Raw genomic sequence first — 20,817 nt, 5'->3', positions numbered from 1 at the left:
GGGTCCAAAATAAACCCCAAAGTTCCCATTTTCTTATAACAGCCTGTTAAGCCTGTTTCAAGACTTCAGCTGAAAGCGAGACCACAAAACACGCAATTCTAACAACTAAACCCTTATCAAAAAGGAAGCCATTCAGCCTAGATACCTTAAGATTAGGATATGCAGTGCTTTAAAGACATTCATGTGAAATATAGATTAATTTTTCGTGGTATGAAGATCCCACAAAAAAAAATTTCAAAAATATTTTGGTATAGGAGGGGTCTATATTCACTGTTTTTTTTGTTTGTTTTTGAATTACATTAAATACAAGGGAAGCCACACAATACTTTTTTATTTTCGCCCTTTATAACATACGATACAGTTCAGTTGCCTATTTCATATGGATACAATACATCATTGCTTGTGCTGGAGCAGGCAAGCTAGTACAACTGAGTCAAATGCGGTGCACTTTAACATGTCACATCAATATAGGCAACACTTGTATATAAGCTTGTAAGTGCTGTATAGACACAGCACTTTTTCTTTAAGCTGTACCTTTCTTTTCTGCACACCTACACGGCATTTTTTTTTTTTTTTACATAGTAATCTGACTCGACAAGTAATAGTCAACTATTTCCCTCACAGCAAAAAATCTGTCTTTGTATCTGGCTGTTTACTCATACTATCTTTCTGAAGATAAAAGTCAGAATTAGAGAATCTTACTTCCAGAGCAATATTCTAGATGGCTAACAGTCACAATGGTTCACAGATCTTTCCTAATTTGTGAAGAATAAAGGAGAAAGCCTCTTAAATACATCTGAATATGTAAGACCATCTCATGTACAGGTTTTTGTTGTTGTTTGTGGGGTTCTTTTTTCCTGAATGCTCACTTCATATGGCTTGGGAAATCATTCAATCTATTCACTAGCTAAAATTCAGGTCTCTTAAGTTTTATTAAGAACTGAAGATTGAATATGAGCACAATTTTTCACAAAACACAATCTCAGATCACAGAACAAACTGATCTTACTGAACATACCAGTTCAGTTTGGCATTTCTTATGTCATCTCCTGCACACATCACGAACAGTGAACACTGAATACCTGTTCACCAGTTTCTCTAACTCATCACTACAGTACCTTTCTGCTTTACATTAATACATTCACCTTCATATTAATGAGCTTTAAATTCCACTGCACAGAGTCAAAAGAAACATCAAGGAAAAATAAGTGAGACTAACCTGGCCAAAAAAATGCCGTTAATGTTTGTAAGATGCAGAAGCCAAGGAGTTGCAGTACTTATGTTCAAGGACAACAGCCTCTGCTCTGCAGCATGCACAGTGAGCTTGTGCTTGCTGGACATGTTACTGAACTGTTAGAAAACTTAACTTTATCAGTTGAAAAGCGGAGCACAGCTATTATACCCAGTTGTTTTTCTGCATTGCTCCATCAGGCACAGAAGAGCATTAGCAACTAGAAGACCAACTTACTTTCAAGGTATAATCTCTAAAACCTCGAAGGTACAAAACTACCATTGATCCAGCAGTTTAACACCTATAGATTTCTGTGGCTGCGGTAGGAATCAGGCTATTAAAACAAAAGAACAAGGCGATTTGCTATTTTGGATATTTATTTTTTCATGAAGAAGTGACCATAATCAAATAACTAAGTTTCTTTTGTATTTAAGAAGCGATATTGAAGTGATTAAGTGGTAACAACCATAAAAGCTGCTAACTTGTAGGTTTCTCATTAACTGTTTGAAGTCTACATAAGAAATTCAGTAGTAAATGAGTGCTTTTAAGGTTAGGTAGATTACAAAAAGACTTTAAGCTTTTTCCCCTTCAATAGAAATAAGTCAAATGAAAGAAAAGCAAATTATACTCTGGACAAAAAATTAGGTGTGAGAAGATCATTAAATTTGTCAGCAGACAAACTGAGTTTTGTAACGTCTTCTCTCTCAGGATGAAGGAGAAAGGATCACTTTACTATTTCACAAAAAGTCAAATAACGCTTATTAAATGTTTTGGAAAAATTACAAAGCCAATTATAATCATCCTTCAAGGACATGTTAAATGAGATGCAAAAGATCACTCAAAAATTAATCTGCCTATCATTGTGTGAGTAATATGTTATTCTGCCTTGAATTCAAATAGCAATCTGCAGCTGACAACAACTATTGCATTAATACCTAGGGCAATGTAAAACCATTCCCATGCAAAACACATTAATGAAAGAATAGATTCAAATTACATCATCTGTGAAACTATTTCAAACAAAGCACTGCAGCCCTGATTTATCATTTTCTTATTATATCTCATATTTATAGACACAGAAAGCTGTCAGTATAAATCATCAAGGTCACGGATCCGTAGAGACCCCCTAAGGATCACTTATTCACATTTTTTACAAATGTATTTTAAAAACCAAGTGCTGTATTTCAGTATTATGCATTACATAACACCAAAAAAAAGCAGATTTGAGCTATTAAGGTTTTGTAACAGAAAAGGATCCAGCAATTAAAGGCTATACTGGAAGCTGAGCCACACCAATAAAATAGTTCACACAACACTGCAAATTTAAACATCTCATGTACTTTGAAAAAATGATATAATTTCACACTCTTGTCAGTAATATGGGCATATCTATGATGTGAGAAATCGTAACTGACTTTACCTATACTTTTGATAAAACCACTATTGTCCTCTGAGAAATAAAATCTGGAACATACACCTTTCCTAGCTGCACCTTCTTCCCCCTTCCTAGTTTCCAGAAGGGTTAATTAATGCCATTAATTAATGCCAAGAAAAGATTATTTTACAAACCATTCAGCAAGGAAATACAACATGAAGTGAGAGTTGTGACAGTACATTCAAGAAGACCAGGTTAAAAACAAGGATCAAACCAAAGATGGGCACAAGAAAATTAACTGCAATTTCCAAGGCTTAGAATACTTTTCCTCCGTACCCATTTGCAAAAGCATGCAAATTTGTTTCTCGCACAATCAAGTCACTGAAGTTACAAGGTGAAGAAAAATAAAGAGATTTATAATGTTTAGATCATGAGCAAGCATTAAGTGCTCCCCCCACTGCAGAACAACCATCTGCACTCTGCTCACTTGCACAAGTAATTTTGGAAAATTTGCCTCCTACCACACTAAATTATTCCTTAAATGCAGTTACTATCCTCTGGCACAGAATTATCAGCACATGATCTTGCAAAAGGTCATAGTTCCTAGAACACAGAACTACCTCCTTCTCTGAAGACACTGCATACTGTTATTAAACAAAGGGCCCAACGTTGTTTGAGCATTAATTCCACGGTAGTGAATAAAGAGGAATATTAAAAAAATAATCTAATAAATCATTTGCATAAAAGAAAAGCTGTGTTAGAACAGAAAAATTTCCCAGTGTGGTCTAAGTGAGGTTATAAGAGCAAAACAAATACTGTGAATAAAATGAACCAAAGAAAGAATCACTCATCAATCACTGTCCTGTCAAGTTTTTCCTCAGCTAAAACCTAGCTTAAGCTGAGAGGACATGTCACATCATCAGTTACAAACATGGCAGGTGTCACTCTTAGTACATTTCTAAATGCCACAGGTCCACAAGGTAGACAGAATCCCAGAACTCTTGAGATTGGAAGGGATGTCTGGAGATCATTCAGTCCCAATCCCCTTACTCAAGCAAGGACACCTACATCTGCTTTCCCAGGACCACGACCAGATACTTTTTGAAAATCTCCAAGGAGGGAGACTCCACAACATCTCTGGGCAACCTTTGCCAGGGCTCCGTCACCTACACAGTAAATAAGTGCTTCCTGACGCTCAAAGGGAACCACCTGTATTTCAGTTGGTGTCCACTGCCTCTTGAGTTGATAAGATATGTGAGCATGTAATAACACTACACGAGTTCTATGTTTTTGGAAAATTCAGAAAATTTTGTGCCCATCTTCTAATTTTGTGCCTACCTTAACCACCAACTTGTCCATTGGAAAAATACACCTCATCTTCTATATTAAATCCCTAGAAGTAGTTAAGGAAGTCCTGACCTTCCCTGACGTAAGCAGTTTCCACATTAATTCCTTGAGCTTTTACTTCTACGTTAGTATTCTCCTAGTGCTTTACTTTCAGGGACAGGATGCTTTCAGGTTCAACACATATTATTAACCCCCTCCTAAATTTATACATAATATTTAGCTGAAGGTGAAGAACTCAGGAGTTTTTCCATACCAAAATGTTTCTCTTTAGCATTTTGAGCTTTAACAGTGCGTTTCATGATACTCCACTCAGAAGTTGGGGCAAAGTTCACAACACAATGACAGTGTTGTGTGTTCTGACTCATACTATGGAAAAAAAACACAACACCTTCTTTGCATCAAATTTAGTGGATAGATTTTGATATTCAAGCCAGAAGAAAATGAAAACCAGCACGCTAATCTGACAACAACTAAAACCGTAGTCATTTACAATCTAAAGAGCATCACCCTCTGCACCCCTCTTCCTGAGGAAGCAGAAAAGTATGCTTTCAGAGAGAAAGCCTAGGAGCATACACATATAGAAGTGAGCTTTTGCTCTCAGTATCTACTCAAATTCAAGGTTGTCTGGTGCCAATGCCACAGCTTCTTTTCCTTAACTTCTCAGTATTGTATATTACCACAGCACAGAAGTGAAGTTTCTGAACAGCTATAACCCAGTTCTTCACATTCAAGGCCATGCACAACAGTCCTGTTAACATTTGATTAATTGTAGAATGGACAAGTTGTATTCCAGGCAACATAGGCAGAATCCACTAATCATCTGCTTCATGGTACTCTTCTAGACATACCATTTAACATGAAGTTAAGGTCAGCTGCAATAAGTGCAGGCACAGCACCACTGTTTACTTTTAGTGTTTTGTGTTCAAGTTCACAGAATCAAGTTGTAGATCTTCAACGTAAAACCACTCTTAGCTTAAAAATTAGTATACAGAAGACTGGATACATCTATTCTTGATTTTTTCTTATGACCACATACCCTTTTAATACTGCAAATAAAGAATTGGCAATGGAATAGGTTGAGCATTTTCAGAAGTCAGGAACCAGGGGAAGAACTTCCATCTTTACTGCAAATCCTCAACTCTTAACTGGGAAGAACAAAAGATTTAAGATCACCACTGTTCAGAGAAGGAAATTCCAGTAACACGTATTACATTCTCATTTATTGTCTACCCTTTTCTCATAATCTGCTAAGCATTTGTGCAAAGATTTCAAGATGTTCTTGTGCTCACCCTTATAAAAAGGGTATTCCTTTTGGTGTTTAAAAACCTGCCACCAATTACTAAAGAATAGTTTAAAAACTAAGAACCGTGACAAACAATTCTATATGCCTACAGAAGGTTGTCTAAAAATACAGGAACTTAATTACTTGTCAGATGTCTAACATCACAGGCAAGCATTACAGACAATGCATCAAACTTGCCTGAGCACTGATGCTTCTTATTATCTAGAGGCATTTTTTTTTAAATAAAATATAACATGAGAATACAAACCTAAAAGGCAGACTGCACAAAGGACTGAACTGCAAGTTTACAAAAATAAACAGTTACTCCTTCCAGAATTATGCTTGTTTTCCTCTTAAGTGTAAGGACTAGAGCTATCCAGACTGGTATAGTGTAAGAGGCTCTACTCTTACAGCTCTCCCTCTCTCAGGCTCAGGAAAGCATGATGGTGCATGAACTTTTCACTGAACTAACTTCTAAATTAAGTCCTACCACTGTGAAAAGCAGTCCTCAATACAAACCACAACCCAGGTGTGAGAATTAAAGCGTGCTTTCGCAGTGGAAAATTCCACTAGCCTTGCATATTTAAATATGACTGTTATGCCTGCACAATCATGAGTATGTTAAGCAGATAAGGGGACAGTAGAAGGTCCCACTGTTCCAAAATAAGGAAGATAGCTAAGAAAAACAAGAAGAGCAGAGCAAAATCAGTAAAAAGAAAAAATCATGGGCCCTCTAGTCATAAGAGAAAAAGGAAAAAAAAGGAAAAGGAGAAATTAACAGACAATCAAATCTGTACATATATAGTATAGTAATAAGCATCGAGTAATTTGTGAAGCTGTAGTACTCAGCCAATGAGGAAATTGGGGAGGAAATTGGGGAGGAATTAAGCGTTGGGTGATAGGGAACATAAGGTTGTGATATACTTTTGCTGGGCGCTCCTGCTCACAGGATGCCTTCCATTGCAATTGTGAATAAAATGCTACTTCACTGAGATCCTTGCCTGAGCCTGTATTCCTGGCTGTGATTGTTTCTCACACAGAGATATGGCATCCGCATGATGCTCAAACTGTCTGAACAGTGAATTGAGAGCAGTGCTGTCATGCTGTTACAGGTAGAAACTGCATACTTACAGATGTCTGAACACCACTACAGTGGGCAAAGTGTTATGAAAAAGATAGAACCTAGAAAAGCTGTTCCAACTCTAACTTTGAGAATGTAAACCTTCTATTTAGTGGCTTTCACTGACCATACTGCATTTGTATCTCAGTCTACCAATGTATCAAAGTTAATTCACTGTTTTGGTCTAAGATTTTGTGATTGCCTATAAGCAGTGCCAAAAAATACACCACCAGAGATCGACAGCAGCCTCCTCTGTGAGCTCATGCCCAAGTCTTCCATAGAATAGCTTCTCCGTTTCTCCCACCATGTCGTAAACCCTACTGTGTAACAAAAATAATGGTTTTGGAAGGATAAAATGCAGCAGTTGAATGCAAAGTGAATAATAATTCCATGCTCCAAACACTTGCATAGACAGCTCCAAGTTTTCAAAGCAACATAAAAATGCAAAGCAACCTTAAAAATGTAGTAATTAAGGCATTCAAAGAAGGCTATTGTAGTTCTCACGCTTGATATTTCACCTGAATGACCACCACCCACTATCTGTACAAGTCCTAAATACAGTAAAACTAAGGCACCAGCCTTAAGGACAGGTTTTGTCTTCATTTGGTAAGCCCCAGACAGCATAGCACACTGAAGTTACTGAACATTAAACAGAAGTCACACATTCCCAGATTCAGTTAGTCTCAAGGACAGAAGCATATTGTGACATGCAGCTGAACAGTGCCGAGAAACAGTCCGGGCTCAGCGGTAAATCCCAGGCAGTGGCATGGTAAGGAAATAAAATATAGGTGGGGAGTATTAGCAATAAATTCAAAAGCTTTCAAATGTTACTTTCTGAAATACTGTTTACACTTCAGTCAACAATAAACTTGTGTAAAACAGTCTGCATTTTAAGTGCTTATCGATGTTCATTAACAATCGCAAAAAAAATCAAACTTGGGTAGCTGTTTGCCAGCTTTAATCTGGAAAAAAAAAGGCAAAAACAGTGAAGATACTCTCCCAGCTAATGACTTTGTTCTTAATTTTAGTTTCATGAAGGTCAAAAACTCTACACATGCTCTGCAGTAAGGTAACTGAACAAGAGATTAATCTCTCCTTCCATAATTAAGGGAAACAAATTTAAAAGCTGACATGTTATTACAAGCTAAGTGAAGGTCTAGGTCTTTTTTGACCAGGATGTGATCTAGATGTCAGCAATACAGCCTGAACAATTTAGCACCTATGTCAGTCAGAAAGGGCTTAAAAGTAATTAAATTCATGATTCAGTTCAAAATAAAGCACTTAGTCAATAGAGCTGAGAGCAGCTAGGTGAGCTGAGATACTCTCAGTTCTATTGACTTAAATACTCCTATTAGGTGGTCCACCGAAGTGCTCTCCTACAGCAGCGTGAGCTGTCTCCTACAGCTGTGACTCAGTGGCCTCATCACCACTCAGCTGTTGGCATTCAACATCCTCATTTACAGCTCTGTGCTGAATTGCCTCCCAGAATCCTGCTGTAACTTATGCCAGCTTAGAGGCATTAATAAAAGCATAGCTAATAACTTTGTCTCTTTATTATTAAATTTGGACTTGTTCAGGAGTCAAAAGATTTAGCAGGCACTTCACCCCTTTATCTAGTTATGACTAAAGGGCTCTTACTTCTTATCCTTGTTCTGCAATGGTTTTGTTCACTTATCTTTTGCCCAAAGACAAGCTAGTAGCAGTGCTTCAAAATAACTTTATTGTATGAGCTATTGTTACTGAGCCACTCAGCATTCACTAGCAAAGCTACACAGGCCTATTATGTTAGAGCCAGGCTGCAATGAGGCGAGTTATTTCAGCAAGGACATACATTTAAAAGATTAACACCTATTAAGAAAACATGGAACTCATACAACCTTTAAGTTTCATCTGCAGTTAACTGTTAGGCTTTAAAACATCATCTTAGTTGCAGAATTTTACCCTGATGACAATTTAATACTGTAACAATACAAATCAGCTGATACTCAGTGACTGAATAAACTCAACAGATGAAAAAAGAATGTGACAACATGAATATGAAATGTTGGCCGAATTATTACAACTGTCACTTGCCACACACAAAATGCGTGGAATCAGTTATCATTTGTCATCAGTTATCAGTGACAAGTTACAAACAATCAAAAAGCCTGTAAATTAAAATGCTTCCTTTTCCTTTGTGCTTAAAAATAGTCAAATAGCATTAATCCTATGATTCACGATCAGTTACTGAATGCGCTCTTCTGAATCCTTTTAATCTACATTAAGCACTGCAGTAGTTTCATTGCATGTGTAGGACTAAAAGAACACTCCCCAGGCTTTAGAAAACAAGCTTCTACAGTGTTTAAACTCAATTTGCTTTTAACTTAAGATCTTCTGGATTTCTGAAGGTATACATGGCAGAAGATACTGCAGATTCTGTGTGTGTAGAATTGAATATAGACATGCATAGATATACACTTATAATCACATTCTAGAACTATAGAATTGTGAAGCAATACCACCTGCTGAAGAAATTGCTGTTTTGTTTAATGAATGAAGAACAGCCTCTTACAAGAAATGTAGTTGTAATTACAAACATGTTGCATGTTTCATTATACGTCAAGTTATTCTGTCAGACTCCTGCTTATAAAGCTCTGTAGGAATAAAACCATCAATGTAGACAAGCAGTAGTAAGGTTAAACCCAGAATGACCAGACCAAGTCTAGGTTATGCCATTGTGCAATGTATAAATAGCAGTATTTAGTTCTCTACGGCTGAATGGAGCAAGAGACAAACCTTAGTACAGTAGGAACCAGTGAAGTTGTATTACAAAGCATAATGAAGAATGATCTCCCCTTGCAGGAATACATTGAAACTAAATCTGAACTGAGCTCAAGTTCTGAAACAGTGGTTCTTAAACTGCAGTAAAGTTATTCCTCATATTCCGAGAAGTTGAAGTATGATTTCAAACCATGAATAAACAGAGCTAGAAGATACTGCTGAAGCTACTTACCATCACGACTTTTTTCCGTACAACTGTGGTTCATGGTAACAGCAAATACCATTAACATATGAAGTTGAAACATACTAACAACTTACTGTGTAAGTGATAGCTGCCAACATCCCAATCACAGTCAAGGAACTGATGGAAAATGAAAGAGCAGTCAAGCCATCTGAAAAAATGAGAAAGCCCATTTAAGTTTCCTACAGTAGAGATACTCATTTTTCTTCAATTGGTTTCCTGAAATTTAAGTTTATTAAAGAAAAAAAAACGAGCTGTAATTACCAGCAATATTAACTTAAATGAAAAAAAAAAAAACAACAATCTGCACTAGGTAAATTTGTCAGCTTTTTGTTCCTCCTCCAATACTTCAAGAAGCAGAACAGCCATCCCTCCCTCACTACAGGCTTGAAGATAATGCATTTAGCTAAGTGGTTGAATAGCCACTGATGAACTTAACTCCCACCACTGTCTAATGCCTCCTTCAATATCTATTTACAGCCTCCACAGAGTATTGTGGTTAACCTTCCACAACTTAAGCATGCATTCTGGATGGTTTTATCCTTGATTTGTTATCCCCCAGCTTCTCATAATCAAGCACTACACAAACAATCAGGCAGACATAGATCCCTCAAACAACCAAACAAGCCAGGGACTTTGGGCTTAGGCTTGACTCAGACCACATGTATCCAGATACAAACTGGAAAAAGGTCAGGGAACTGAGGAGTTACTGCAGTCTTGCTATCACTTTAGAAATTAGAAGGGAATGGAAGGAAAGAATGATACCAAACTCGTTCCCAAAGGCATCAAGCTTCTAGAATCCTCCTGCATAATTCTGCATAACAGCCCTGTCCCTAATCCTGCCTATGAGGACACAACTTGGCAAGCTTCCTTGAACTTCTCATTAAATAGCAGCACAGTTGTGCATAGTAGCTATTAGAGAAGTTAACTTTGACAGATGGGTTTCATGTCTGCACCCAGTCACAGAAACTGCGAACTGAGCCACTGCCTCGTGTTCTCCCTCATGTCCTCCCCCTTTCTGTGGTTGATTCAAGAACTCTGAGCAAAATAGCTTTCATTCAACCTGTTAGCCAGCATCCATTCTAAAAAACTAGCCTGCTTCCAAGAGGCTGGAGCACATATCATATACAGAGGTTGAGGGAATTGGGCTTGTTCAGACTGGAACAGAGCCAGCTTTGGAGAGACCTAACACAGCCTGCCAGTACCTCCGAGGTGTTTATTAAAGAGGTGGAGTCCAGGCTCTTCCATGGTGTACAGTGGTTGAATGGGAGACAAAGGGCTACAGCATGTACATTCATGCTGGGTAGAAGCATTATTTTTCACCATGAGATGAAGGTCTCCATCTGTAAGGGTTTTTCAAGAACTAGCTGATAAAGCCCCGAGCTGCTTGATCTGACCTTACAACTTCCAGCTTTGAGCAGGAGGTTGACCAGATAACCTGAGGTCTCTTCAGTCTGAAGACCGTTGCCTGATCCTACCAAGTTAAAGTCACAGGAAAGCGCCAGTAGCAGTAGAGCCAAGAAATCAAATCCAGGCATGCAAATCCCAACCCAGCATCTCGATGACCTTACTAGAACTAAACATTGGCTATGCTATGCTGCAGAGCAAAGACAGCTACAGAACTGAATATTTAATTGACAGCCATGTCAATGTTGCTTAGAGAAAGTAGCTTGCATCTCAGTTCAACTACTGTCACTACCCATATCAACAGTTTAGGAAACATTTTATTCCATCCTGTCAGAACACTTCTCTAGCTTCAGACAAACAAAGTGACAGCAAAATTTATGACAAAACAATGCACTTGGCTTCCTTATCACTTGTGCTTGCAGGAAAAGCTTAAAACAGAGTTCATATTAAGAAAGACTTTGCAAAGAGCACTGCTACTAACTGAATCCTCAGACCTGTGTGACAACCACAAAATTAAAAGCAGTAACAGAGCTAAGTGCCTGCTGCATTATGCATACAGTTGATGCACAAGTGCAGGAGCATGTATGGGACAGAGAAACCAACTCCGGCAACCTAAAGTGCCCCCTGAAATGGAAACTAATATACTATATTCTCTTTTTAATTATTTAATTCTTTCCTGTGGAATCAGCAGCTCAAAGCATTCCAAAGCTTATTCTGAAGAATAACTGCAGGGGAGTGGGTAAACTCAAATTAGAGAACTGTCACCAGGAAAGTTACCTTTTGTTCAGTTAATGGTAAATATGCCAGAATAAGCTAATAGCAAACTCAGAAGAGATCTTAAACTTACGGCTACTTCCAAATTCTTCAAAGAGAAGCTTCACTTTCTCCCACTCTGTGGAGTTCTTCTTATTGGGAATATCCAAAGGAACAAAAGCCCTGTAACAAAACAAAGTTGTCTCACTTACCCTAGTTAGGCAAATATCAAAAAATTGTACTTCCAACTTAAGAAAACAGAAATCCATTTATTGCTGAAGAAAAAATGTTTGATGTTAAGCTTCAAAAATTCTGAAGGCAGTGTTTCATTTAATACACATTCCTCACATATGGAACATTCGGATCAGCAGAGTTCATGTGTGAGCCTGTGCACAGTCAGGTCTGAGGTCAACAAACAATTTTTAATTTTACCAGTCCTAACAGAGGCAAGGACCTTACACTCAAGCATCAGTAACCAATGTCCTGTGTTTATTTACTGACCTGGCTTAACTCATTGGCAGAGACGTTAAAAACAACAAAAAAAACTACCAGTTTAGAAGGATTCTTTTATAAAAATTACATTACTGAAAACTAGTATAAAATTCAAGATTGCCACAGAAAGCATTTAATTAAATTTTAGTGGAACATAGACATGTCCCTCCATTACAACTATAGAAATACTTCTTATGCATTCCACTTATTTGGTGTTTTGCCTGAGAGAACTGAATTGCAGAGAAGCCCAGTAAGTATTTTTGACCTTTCAGGGAAAGAGATTTGCAGAGTGCTTAGAAGAATGCCACATAAAACAGCCATCCCATTCAAAGTCCAATAGTAAGACTACCTCTTCAGCACCTCCACAGACAACAGCTTATTACTGAAGAGCTAGAAAAACAGTACTTCTACACCAATCTGAAATCACAGCTTCCAGACATTCAATATGTGAAGGAGGCTTATCAGAAAGCTGGAGAAAGACATCAGAGCCCGCAGTGACAGGACAAGAGGCAATCGTTTCAAACTAAGAGGAAAGATGTGGTTGGATATTAGGACAAACTTCTTCACTCTGAAGGTGGTGATATACTGTAACATGTTACCCAGAGAAATTGTGAATGCCTCATCCCTAGAAGTGTTCAAGGTCAGGTTGGATGGGGCTTTTTGGGGAACCTGATCTCATGAAAGATGTCCCTGCCCACAGCGGGGAGAACAGGACTAGATGATCTTTAAGGTCCCTCACCGTCTGAACCATTCTATGAAAGCCTACAAGTCACAAGGAAGCCAGTTTGGAAGAAAACTAAGAAATTCAGATAAAGATTACAAGAACAGAAGACAAAAATCTAGAAAGAATGCTCACAAGTACCTTTTGGACTTTTGCATAAATAAAAGTACAGAATGGGATTCTTGCTTTAAGTTCCAATAAATGAATGACACATCTTCCAGGAATATGCCTTGAACTTCAAGTATAGAATACAAGCATGTGTTTCAGAGATTAGTGTTAAACTATGCACACTTATCAATTCAAAAACAAATCATTAACCTGCAAACAAAATTAAAGGGTCTCATCTAGACTAAGGCTAATACTTGAATTGACACATGCTTGCTGGCTTACAGATTCAGTCTTGCAAATGCCTCTAGTACTAATTCTCTCTTCAAAATTGTATCCAGACAAGATCAAATCACAGGTACTAAAACAAGTGAAGTAGAGCTGTCTACTTGCAAGAGATAACACAAAAACCTGCAGTTTATTTGCTGAAAAAGTTTAAAAATAGGAGGCAATTGCAAGCCAAGTGAGCTCAACTCCTTTCACTTCAAAAATCAGTATGAATTTGCTGTCTGTGGACCACATGGATGGAACAAAAGAGATGGAAGACTATCTTAGAATATAACTTGCCAGTTTCTTCCTCCAAGAGCAATAGTTTTGGTGGTGGTGGTGTTTTGTTTTTTTTTTTTTGCTGAGTACCTACAAACCAGCACATGAAAGGATCATAAGCAGAATAGAAGGCATAGTACCCTGTAATACATGCTCTTCAATTAGCATTCAGCTAAATCCTGACTCGATGAGACATCTCTGATTCTGCTCCTGCTCAAGTTCCATGCAGCAAGAAGGGCCTTGGAAAGGAATGCAGTAGCTATGAATTCACAGTCTCCAATCCCAAACAAGAAACTTATTTCACCTTCAAGAACAGGGTCCCCTAACTAGAGGCCAGCTAAGCCAGAAGACTGTAACCAGCCCACTTTGACTGCTAACCTCTAGCTTACCAGGACACAACACAAGCTAGGCACAGCCAGCATGCCTAGCTGTCTACAGACCAGCATCCAGCCCACAGTCCCAAAACAGCTCTAAAACACAGCCCATCCATTGTGCCATCATGATACTGATACAGAGCAGTTTAGGCCTATTTTTCATGCACATTAAACAAGAAAAAATTTGACAGAAGCCAACCATTTTGCTACATTGATTAAATGGTCAATGGACCATAGTAGCTATCAACACAGTAAGACAGTGACTTGCTAAGTAACTATTCACCTGCACACTACAACATGTCAGTCTATTGACAGTGAGTGAATAGAGTGCAAACGCCAACACACAGTTTTACAGGTGTAACTGGGAATTCAGCTAATTCAAGTGAACAGAGCAGCCAATACTGTTGTCTTGCACTTGCAGCTCTTTGCAGAAAAGAAATTACCAAGTGTACTAATGTTCAGAACAGAGTCAAACCAATCTCCTGCTTAAAACAATTCCTGGGAATATCACGATCAAGATCTACCCTGCAGAATGAAAAATAAATGCTAGACAAGCAGTTTAAGACTATTAACATTTGGCAGAGCTAACAGCACACAGGTGTACACAGGTCAAATTTGATCCTTAAATCAAAGATGTAAGATTTACTAACTGTGGTCTCTAGCAACTGAGTCCCAAACTAGTTTTAAACTCACTTCCCTAAAATGAATTCTGCTATAAATCACAATTATTTATAGGTTAATTAGGGCTATGTGCATAGCTTTTTAGAACATAATACTTCCAGAAAAGGTAAGGTAACAAGTTTAATTATAAACACTGATAGCCAAGGAAGCTATGCTCAAAATCAAACATTATTAGCCTCAAACTTAAGTATTTTAGTTCAAAACAAGCTGCTGTATAGAGGTGCCTTAATGTAGACTGTAGAACCTCAAGCTCCTTGCATCCAAACACATGACATTTAGTGGTAAATACTAAACTAATTTTAAGAAGCACATAATTTTAAGAAGGGAACTGCATTACAAGTAAATTTAGTTTTGAGCATCCCAGTGTAAGTTTGTCTATTCTTTGCTTTTAATGATATTTATAATAAAAAAAACCAAGGTGAACTGGCAGAAGAAAAAAATATTACATTTCCCAAAATAATAACATTGATCTCTAACAGAGCAAGATACGTATTCAGATAAGAGTAAGATAAATTTTTGACTTCCAGCTCAGCCAGCTTTTATGGTTTCTTTGAGGAACCCTGCACAGGAAAGGTTTCCCAGGAAAGGTTTCCCCGAGGTCTTTGCTCCTATCTTTAAAGGAGCCAAGCTACTTAAAGATCTGTTAGCGATACAGACAACTTGCTAAACCAAGATAACTTCTGTTCTGGTACCATACACTAACCATACAAGCACAAGAAGAAGTCAGACTATAAGCTAATTTCACTGGGAAGTTAACAGGAAACATTCCAGGCTCTCTAGCTATTGCAACCTCTAGCTATTGCAACCTCTGTGCATGAGTCTATCCTCATCCCCTAAGCCTGGCCTCCTAAAAATAAAACCAGCGCATAAAGTCTGGTTTAATGTTGGTCTGATACTGACCATGTGTTTACCTTTCACAACCAGCAGGAAAAAAAAAAATAATTAAATCTGCTACTGCTAGGTGTAATTGTAAATGCTAGGTGTAATAGGTAGTACTGCAAGATTGTCCTCAGTCCCACCTTTAATTAACCTCCTCATGTTGAGACTTGAACTCCAACACTCTTTCAGCTCTTTCCTATGGCAGTAGGACTTCTAATATTGCTCTTCGCTGTTGCTGTGCAGACAGCGGACCAACTCCTCCATAACAACGTGTATATGAACATTCAGAATACACCCACTATTACTGCAGACTCAAGTCCACATTTTTCCTCAGCACAATTCTCATTTTCTTCCTGAACTGAGCTGTTGAGTCTTGTCGTTTCCCTTATAGCAGGCAGCCAAGAGTAAATTTTCTGCAACAGCCTCCTAAATAACAAGAGTGCTTTTCAAATGCAAGGGCATCAGGATGATGTTAATACCAAACTATCTTTAAAGAAGCAAGCAACCTCCTATTTCTAAAAAGCAAACAAAAGAATGATTCTGATGACAACCCAAAATATACGTTATACAGTACATTTATGAGTATGATTACAGTCAATGATTAGAGAAACAGCTTTGTCAAATCATTTTAGTAATATTTTTAGATCCAGATTAAGCTAACTCTAAGTCCTTTAGTCTCTCATAGCAGCCAATAAGCTACTTTTAATTGGAAAGACATTAAAATTCTTAGAATCCTACTTTGAAGTTTCTCCAAACTAGAAACGATACCATAAAACAATAAGGCAGTATACAATGAAAAACATTAATTCTGCTAGTTTCTACTTCACTTTCTAGAATTTCATTATGTATCATTTTAACACACATTTTGTAAATTTTACCAGCTTTACTGCTGCAGTCAAAACACATATGGCACAGCATACATTAGAAGCATTAAATATTGGTGTGCATGTCATGTTTAATGGTGATCTTAAATTGATTTTGTAATACTGGAATTTCAGAATAATAGTATTTGTTGCAAACAAGTTACTCACTTCAGTAGTATCTGCATATTAAACAAATTCCAGTGAAGTGTTTTGCATACAAGGCACAACTCTATAAAGTACTACCCCACACTATATTCATGTTTTTCCACAGAAGATCTCCATTTGGGGGTAGTACTAAAAACATTACACCTACTCACATTCCAAAGAACTGATTTTGGATGTCCACAAAAGAATTTGGTCATAGAAACAGCAAGCAGGAAAAGCACGAATCTTTTACACCCTGGTGTACTTCAGGTATCAATACAATTGTAAATAGAAGTTGCAACCGTCACATCCTTGATGGATATTCACACTGCACAAAAAGTCAGAACTTGGAAGCACAAGTACCTCTGCAATTAAGGAAAATATCAGCTTGGTTTCTAGTTAAACACTTGCTTTTCAGGTGTACAATACCCAGGTTATTTAAGCCTTAATAGAGATAAACTAGATATTGGTTACATTATGCTGTGCTCAACCAATATAACTTTTTCATCTTGCACAGAACAAAGTTCCATTTAGGGCTCTATTTCGCATATCCTTCTTTAGTATTCAATATAAATACTTACCCAATTAAGAGAAGAACTGCACAAATTGTGAGGAATCCCAGAGTATATTTGAGTGCAGTTTTAACCTGCTGTATATTAAAAAGAAAATTATAATATTAACATAAATCCAAAGGGATTTATCCAACAGGTTATTAAAAAGCACACTCAACACAACAGATTTTCAAGAGAACCTCCAAAATAAGCAAGAGTAGTTTTAGGTCCAAGTCTGTAGCATATACTCTTAAGGAGTCTTGTGGCTTGAGGACTACGAACAATGACACTGAATTATGCTTCCATTAAGCGATGCACTTGGGCAGCTGTGGCCAGAAGCCAGGGTGTACTTGTTCAGGTCAAAAACGCTCAAAGAAAATTCTTACTACCAATATTTTATATTATTGCTTATTATGGCTACAATTAGAAGTTTTTCTCTCTCATGTTAATATTACAACTGAATAGGGTTGAAAGGGACTGTGATTAACGATTACAAGACTCTAAGAAAAAGATTCTTCATTTGAGAAGCTCGCAGCTTACTGGCATGCATTTGTGTTCCTTGGAACATTATGCATATCAAAAATCTTCAGTGTATTACTGACATCAACTGCTAGCTTCACGTAAATTACTACCGCCTACTTTCAGAAAATGAAAGCACAAGATAGTCAGATTTAGTTTCTACCCCAGAATCAGCATAATCCTCCTGTCTTCTGCTTCAGAGCCTGTTCACAGGTATTTCCAGGAATTCTAAGAAAAATCTCGTAAGAACTTTTAACTCCCTTTGTTATGGTACACTTACTGAGCATGTGTTGCCATCATCTTCTTCCTTCTCCTCATAATAGAAATAGACAAAGGGTATCCACAGAAAGACGCAGAACAATATGATGGAGTACAAGGCTAGGAAAAAGATTAATTAAGTGAAAAGACAGTTATATTGGCACTTCATTTACTACATAGTAATTCAAAGAAAAAAAAAGACTAGTTTCTTCTCATTCTAGATCTCAATTTCAAGCACTGAAAAGTTAATAAATTTAACAGTCAGCCTGTGAATTATTGTTGTTTTGTTCATTCTAAAAGTCCTTTGGAGTTAACCTGTTTGGACTACAGATTTCAGATCAATCTTCAATTCAGCAATTACAGAAAGACTAAAGGAAGCAATCACCTGCACGCAGTGACATACAAGACTAGCACTCTGGGAACAGAGAACAGGATTTAACAATTCCTTTATTCCTTACTTAGTTTTGTTACTTCTTATCTTGGATAATATATTCAGAGTACCCATCTGTTTCCACAAAATCACTTTTAAAAAGCATTTTAGCTGATGAAGCTAAACGGAGTATTGAGACCTACTACCTAGATGTGAATGAGAAGTTCAAGATAAGTCATTCTTTGAGAAAACATCTCAAAGTGTTATGCGCATCTACCATTTAGCATGCTGAATTGGTGTGGGAGTGTAACAAACGGTGTAACAAATAGCTCTTGATTTGTTTGTAAACTGTCTCACATTCAACACAAATAAAATTCAGTTCTAGATAACTTGAAACAATCTTAAAGCATTCTTAGATGCTCTAGAACAGCATGTAAACTGCTTCAGTATTGTGTTTCAAGGAATCAAATCTCTCAAATCTATGATCTGCCTTTCTTTAGGCAAGTCCTAAATATAAACTGCACTGTAATAGTTGGTTATGCAAATTACAATCATCATTAAAGATCTGAATAACCAACCCATAGAGGTCACTGCAAGCACAGAAAACACCCTGCTTCCAAGTTTAAGTCTTGTAAACCTGCTTCAGCGTACCTTACTCATACGGGGTATGGCCACAACTCACCAAATAACAGGACCAATCCATGCTTCCTCCAAAGCAATATAGGAAGAAAGACTCAAACCTCAAAAATTATCTATGATTTGAGTGAAATACTGCTACCACATGCCACTACACCAAACACTGGTACTACCTAAAAATGCTATTACTGCAGTATCTTGATTCATTTTTTAAAGGCAACATTTTAGGTTTCTGATGCTAAGCTTAGAGACCTTTTTGAATTTGAGCTGCTGCCATTCAGTTACCAAATACATAGCTAAATATCTATCTTGAATTTGTTTTTGAACTATTTGCTTTTTGAAAACTAAGTATGGTATGCTTTTATAGGATAAAACTGTTTCTGGTAATTTCTCTTAATTCTTCCTGCTAATATCAAGAGCTTATCTGATCTACTACAGTGTGGAGCAGAGGACCTTTCTCAATGGCCACTGACAATCACCTAATCACCAGCTGAACTACTTTTGTTGAACTGTCTTATTTAACTGCATTGCTTGATGCTGTTGAATTGCTGTATAGCTTGCCCAGCCTTTACAAAGGTTGCAAAAAGCCACTGATACCACAAGCATCTGAGCAGCACACAGTAAGACAGCTAAGCAAAGTTTTCAACTCAGTACACGAAACAATTCCAAAAACTATTTCCACATACTGCTATTAACACCACCGCATTCAGCTTTTAAAAGACGGTCACAGGAGTTTAGTAAATTCGTTGCCAAGAATATAATATGAAGATTTTTTCCAAAAGTAATTTATTCCAAGCTTCCAGACTGTAAGTGGTGCCTCTCAACTCATGCTATGAATTAGCAGGCTTAAGCTATTACAATAAAGGTTAAAACAGAGATACTTCCATAAGTGAAACATTTTACTGAAGTTTTAACAGTTCATTACCATGACCATATAAATACTTAAGTCAAGTTCGTGCACCAAATAAATGCAGCTGATTTAAGTGTTTTTATATAGATCCAATTTTTACAGTAGAGAAAGTCCAAAACATGACCAGAATAGTTCCACAAACCCACCATTCAGAGTAATATATTGCAAGATGTAAAGAGTTCATGTCCATACAAAAAATCAAGGTTTTATCCAGTACAAATTCAATAAGAAATAGGTATTGCTACTAACAGTTCTATTCAAATTCAAACTCATTTCTTTTTCTACATCCAGTGGCTCACATGAAAACCATACAAGAGGTTTAAGATAATGTTTGCATACCAGAATACTTAAATCGAATTTAGATCCAAGTCTATGCAGCTCTAAATAGTTTTATACAAAACTCCCGATATTAAGCTCCTGACATCCTAAGTTTCATAACTTTGAAGTTAACATCTATAAGCTTCTCTTATTCGCCAATGTAAGCAAAGCAAATTCCTATCCAGATTAGCCTTACCAAAAGGTTAAATAACTATACTTTCCTTGAAGTCATAGTTAATCCAATCGAAGTTCTCAACGATGTTTCCATTTTATTATTATACTCAGGAATTTATCAGATTAAAAAAAAAAAAAATCATACTGGCTTAGTGTCATGCCAGCAGAACAATAGAGAAGAGTTTAGCCTTGCTTTTGTGCAACCCAAAGTAGCAGAGCTTTGAATCCTCTGGAAAATGGAGTAAAGCTGGGCATAATGAAGGATAAAACCTTTTGAAGATCCCACTAAGCCCTCTTATACCAAGCTGACTCTCAACTAATTTGAGAGAAAGTATTGCCCATCTCCTTTTGTACACACTTCTATCAACTGGCAGACATAAAGGCTTTAATTCATTGAAACTTTTAACTGGTAGCAGTGGAATTGTTCTTCAGGAATTGCCTGAGCAGCTGCGATCAACTCCAAAGTCAGCCAAATATTAAAAATGCCCCTTAACTTCCTGAAGAGGGAGCCAGATGTAGCTCTTGGTCTTTATTAAGAAAAGCCAAGCCACATCTGGCCAAATATATATTAATATTCAAATCAGCAAGATACAGTAAGAGCTATTTTTGGATAATACTTCTATAATAACAAGAAATACCTACCTAGCTGGTCCCACGCTATCTACAGAAGGGTGGGGAAAGACTGATCCCAATGGGTTAGTCTCATTCCAGATTGTATCAATGAATGCCTTTCACACACAGCTCCACCAGCAGAAGCCTT

General features: G+C 37.3%; 1 protein-coding gene across 2 annotated transcripts in view; it reads right to left on the bottom strand.

Annotated features, from left to right (window-relative positions):
• The window catches only part of LMBRD1 (LMBR1 domain containing 1), a 75,716-nt gene that overhangs the window by 39,225 nt on the left and 15,674 nt on the right, over window positions 1-20,817 (bottom strand). For both annotated transcript variants that reach the window (XM_068678256.1, XM_068678257.1), the window contains exons 4-7: window positions 17,672-17,769; window positions 16,903-16,970; window positions 11,611-11,699; window positions 9,434-9,507 (exon numbers count right to left, since the gene is read on the bottom strand). In XM_068678256.1, the coding sequence (XP_068534357.1) occupies window positions 9,434-9,507; window positions 11,611-11,699; window positions 16,903-16,970; window positions 17,672-17,769 (329 nt within the window). The remainder of the gene's footprint in view (window positions 1-9,433; window positions 9,508-11,610; window positions 11,700-16,902; window positions 16,971-17,671; window positions 17,770-20,817) is intronic.

This window comes from Anas acuta, chromosome 3 (assembly GCF_963932015.1).
Source record: "Anas acuta chromosome 3, bAnaAcu1.1, whole genome shotgun sequence".
Classification (NCBI taxonomy): Eukaryota; Metazoa; Chordata; class Aves; order Anseriformes; family Anatidae; genus Anas; species Anas acuta.
The sequence above is the reverse complement of the archived record's forward strand: the minus strand, read 5'-3'. Positions and strand labels throughout refer to the sequence as shown.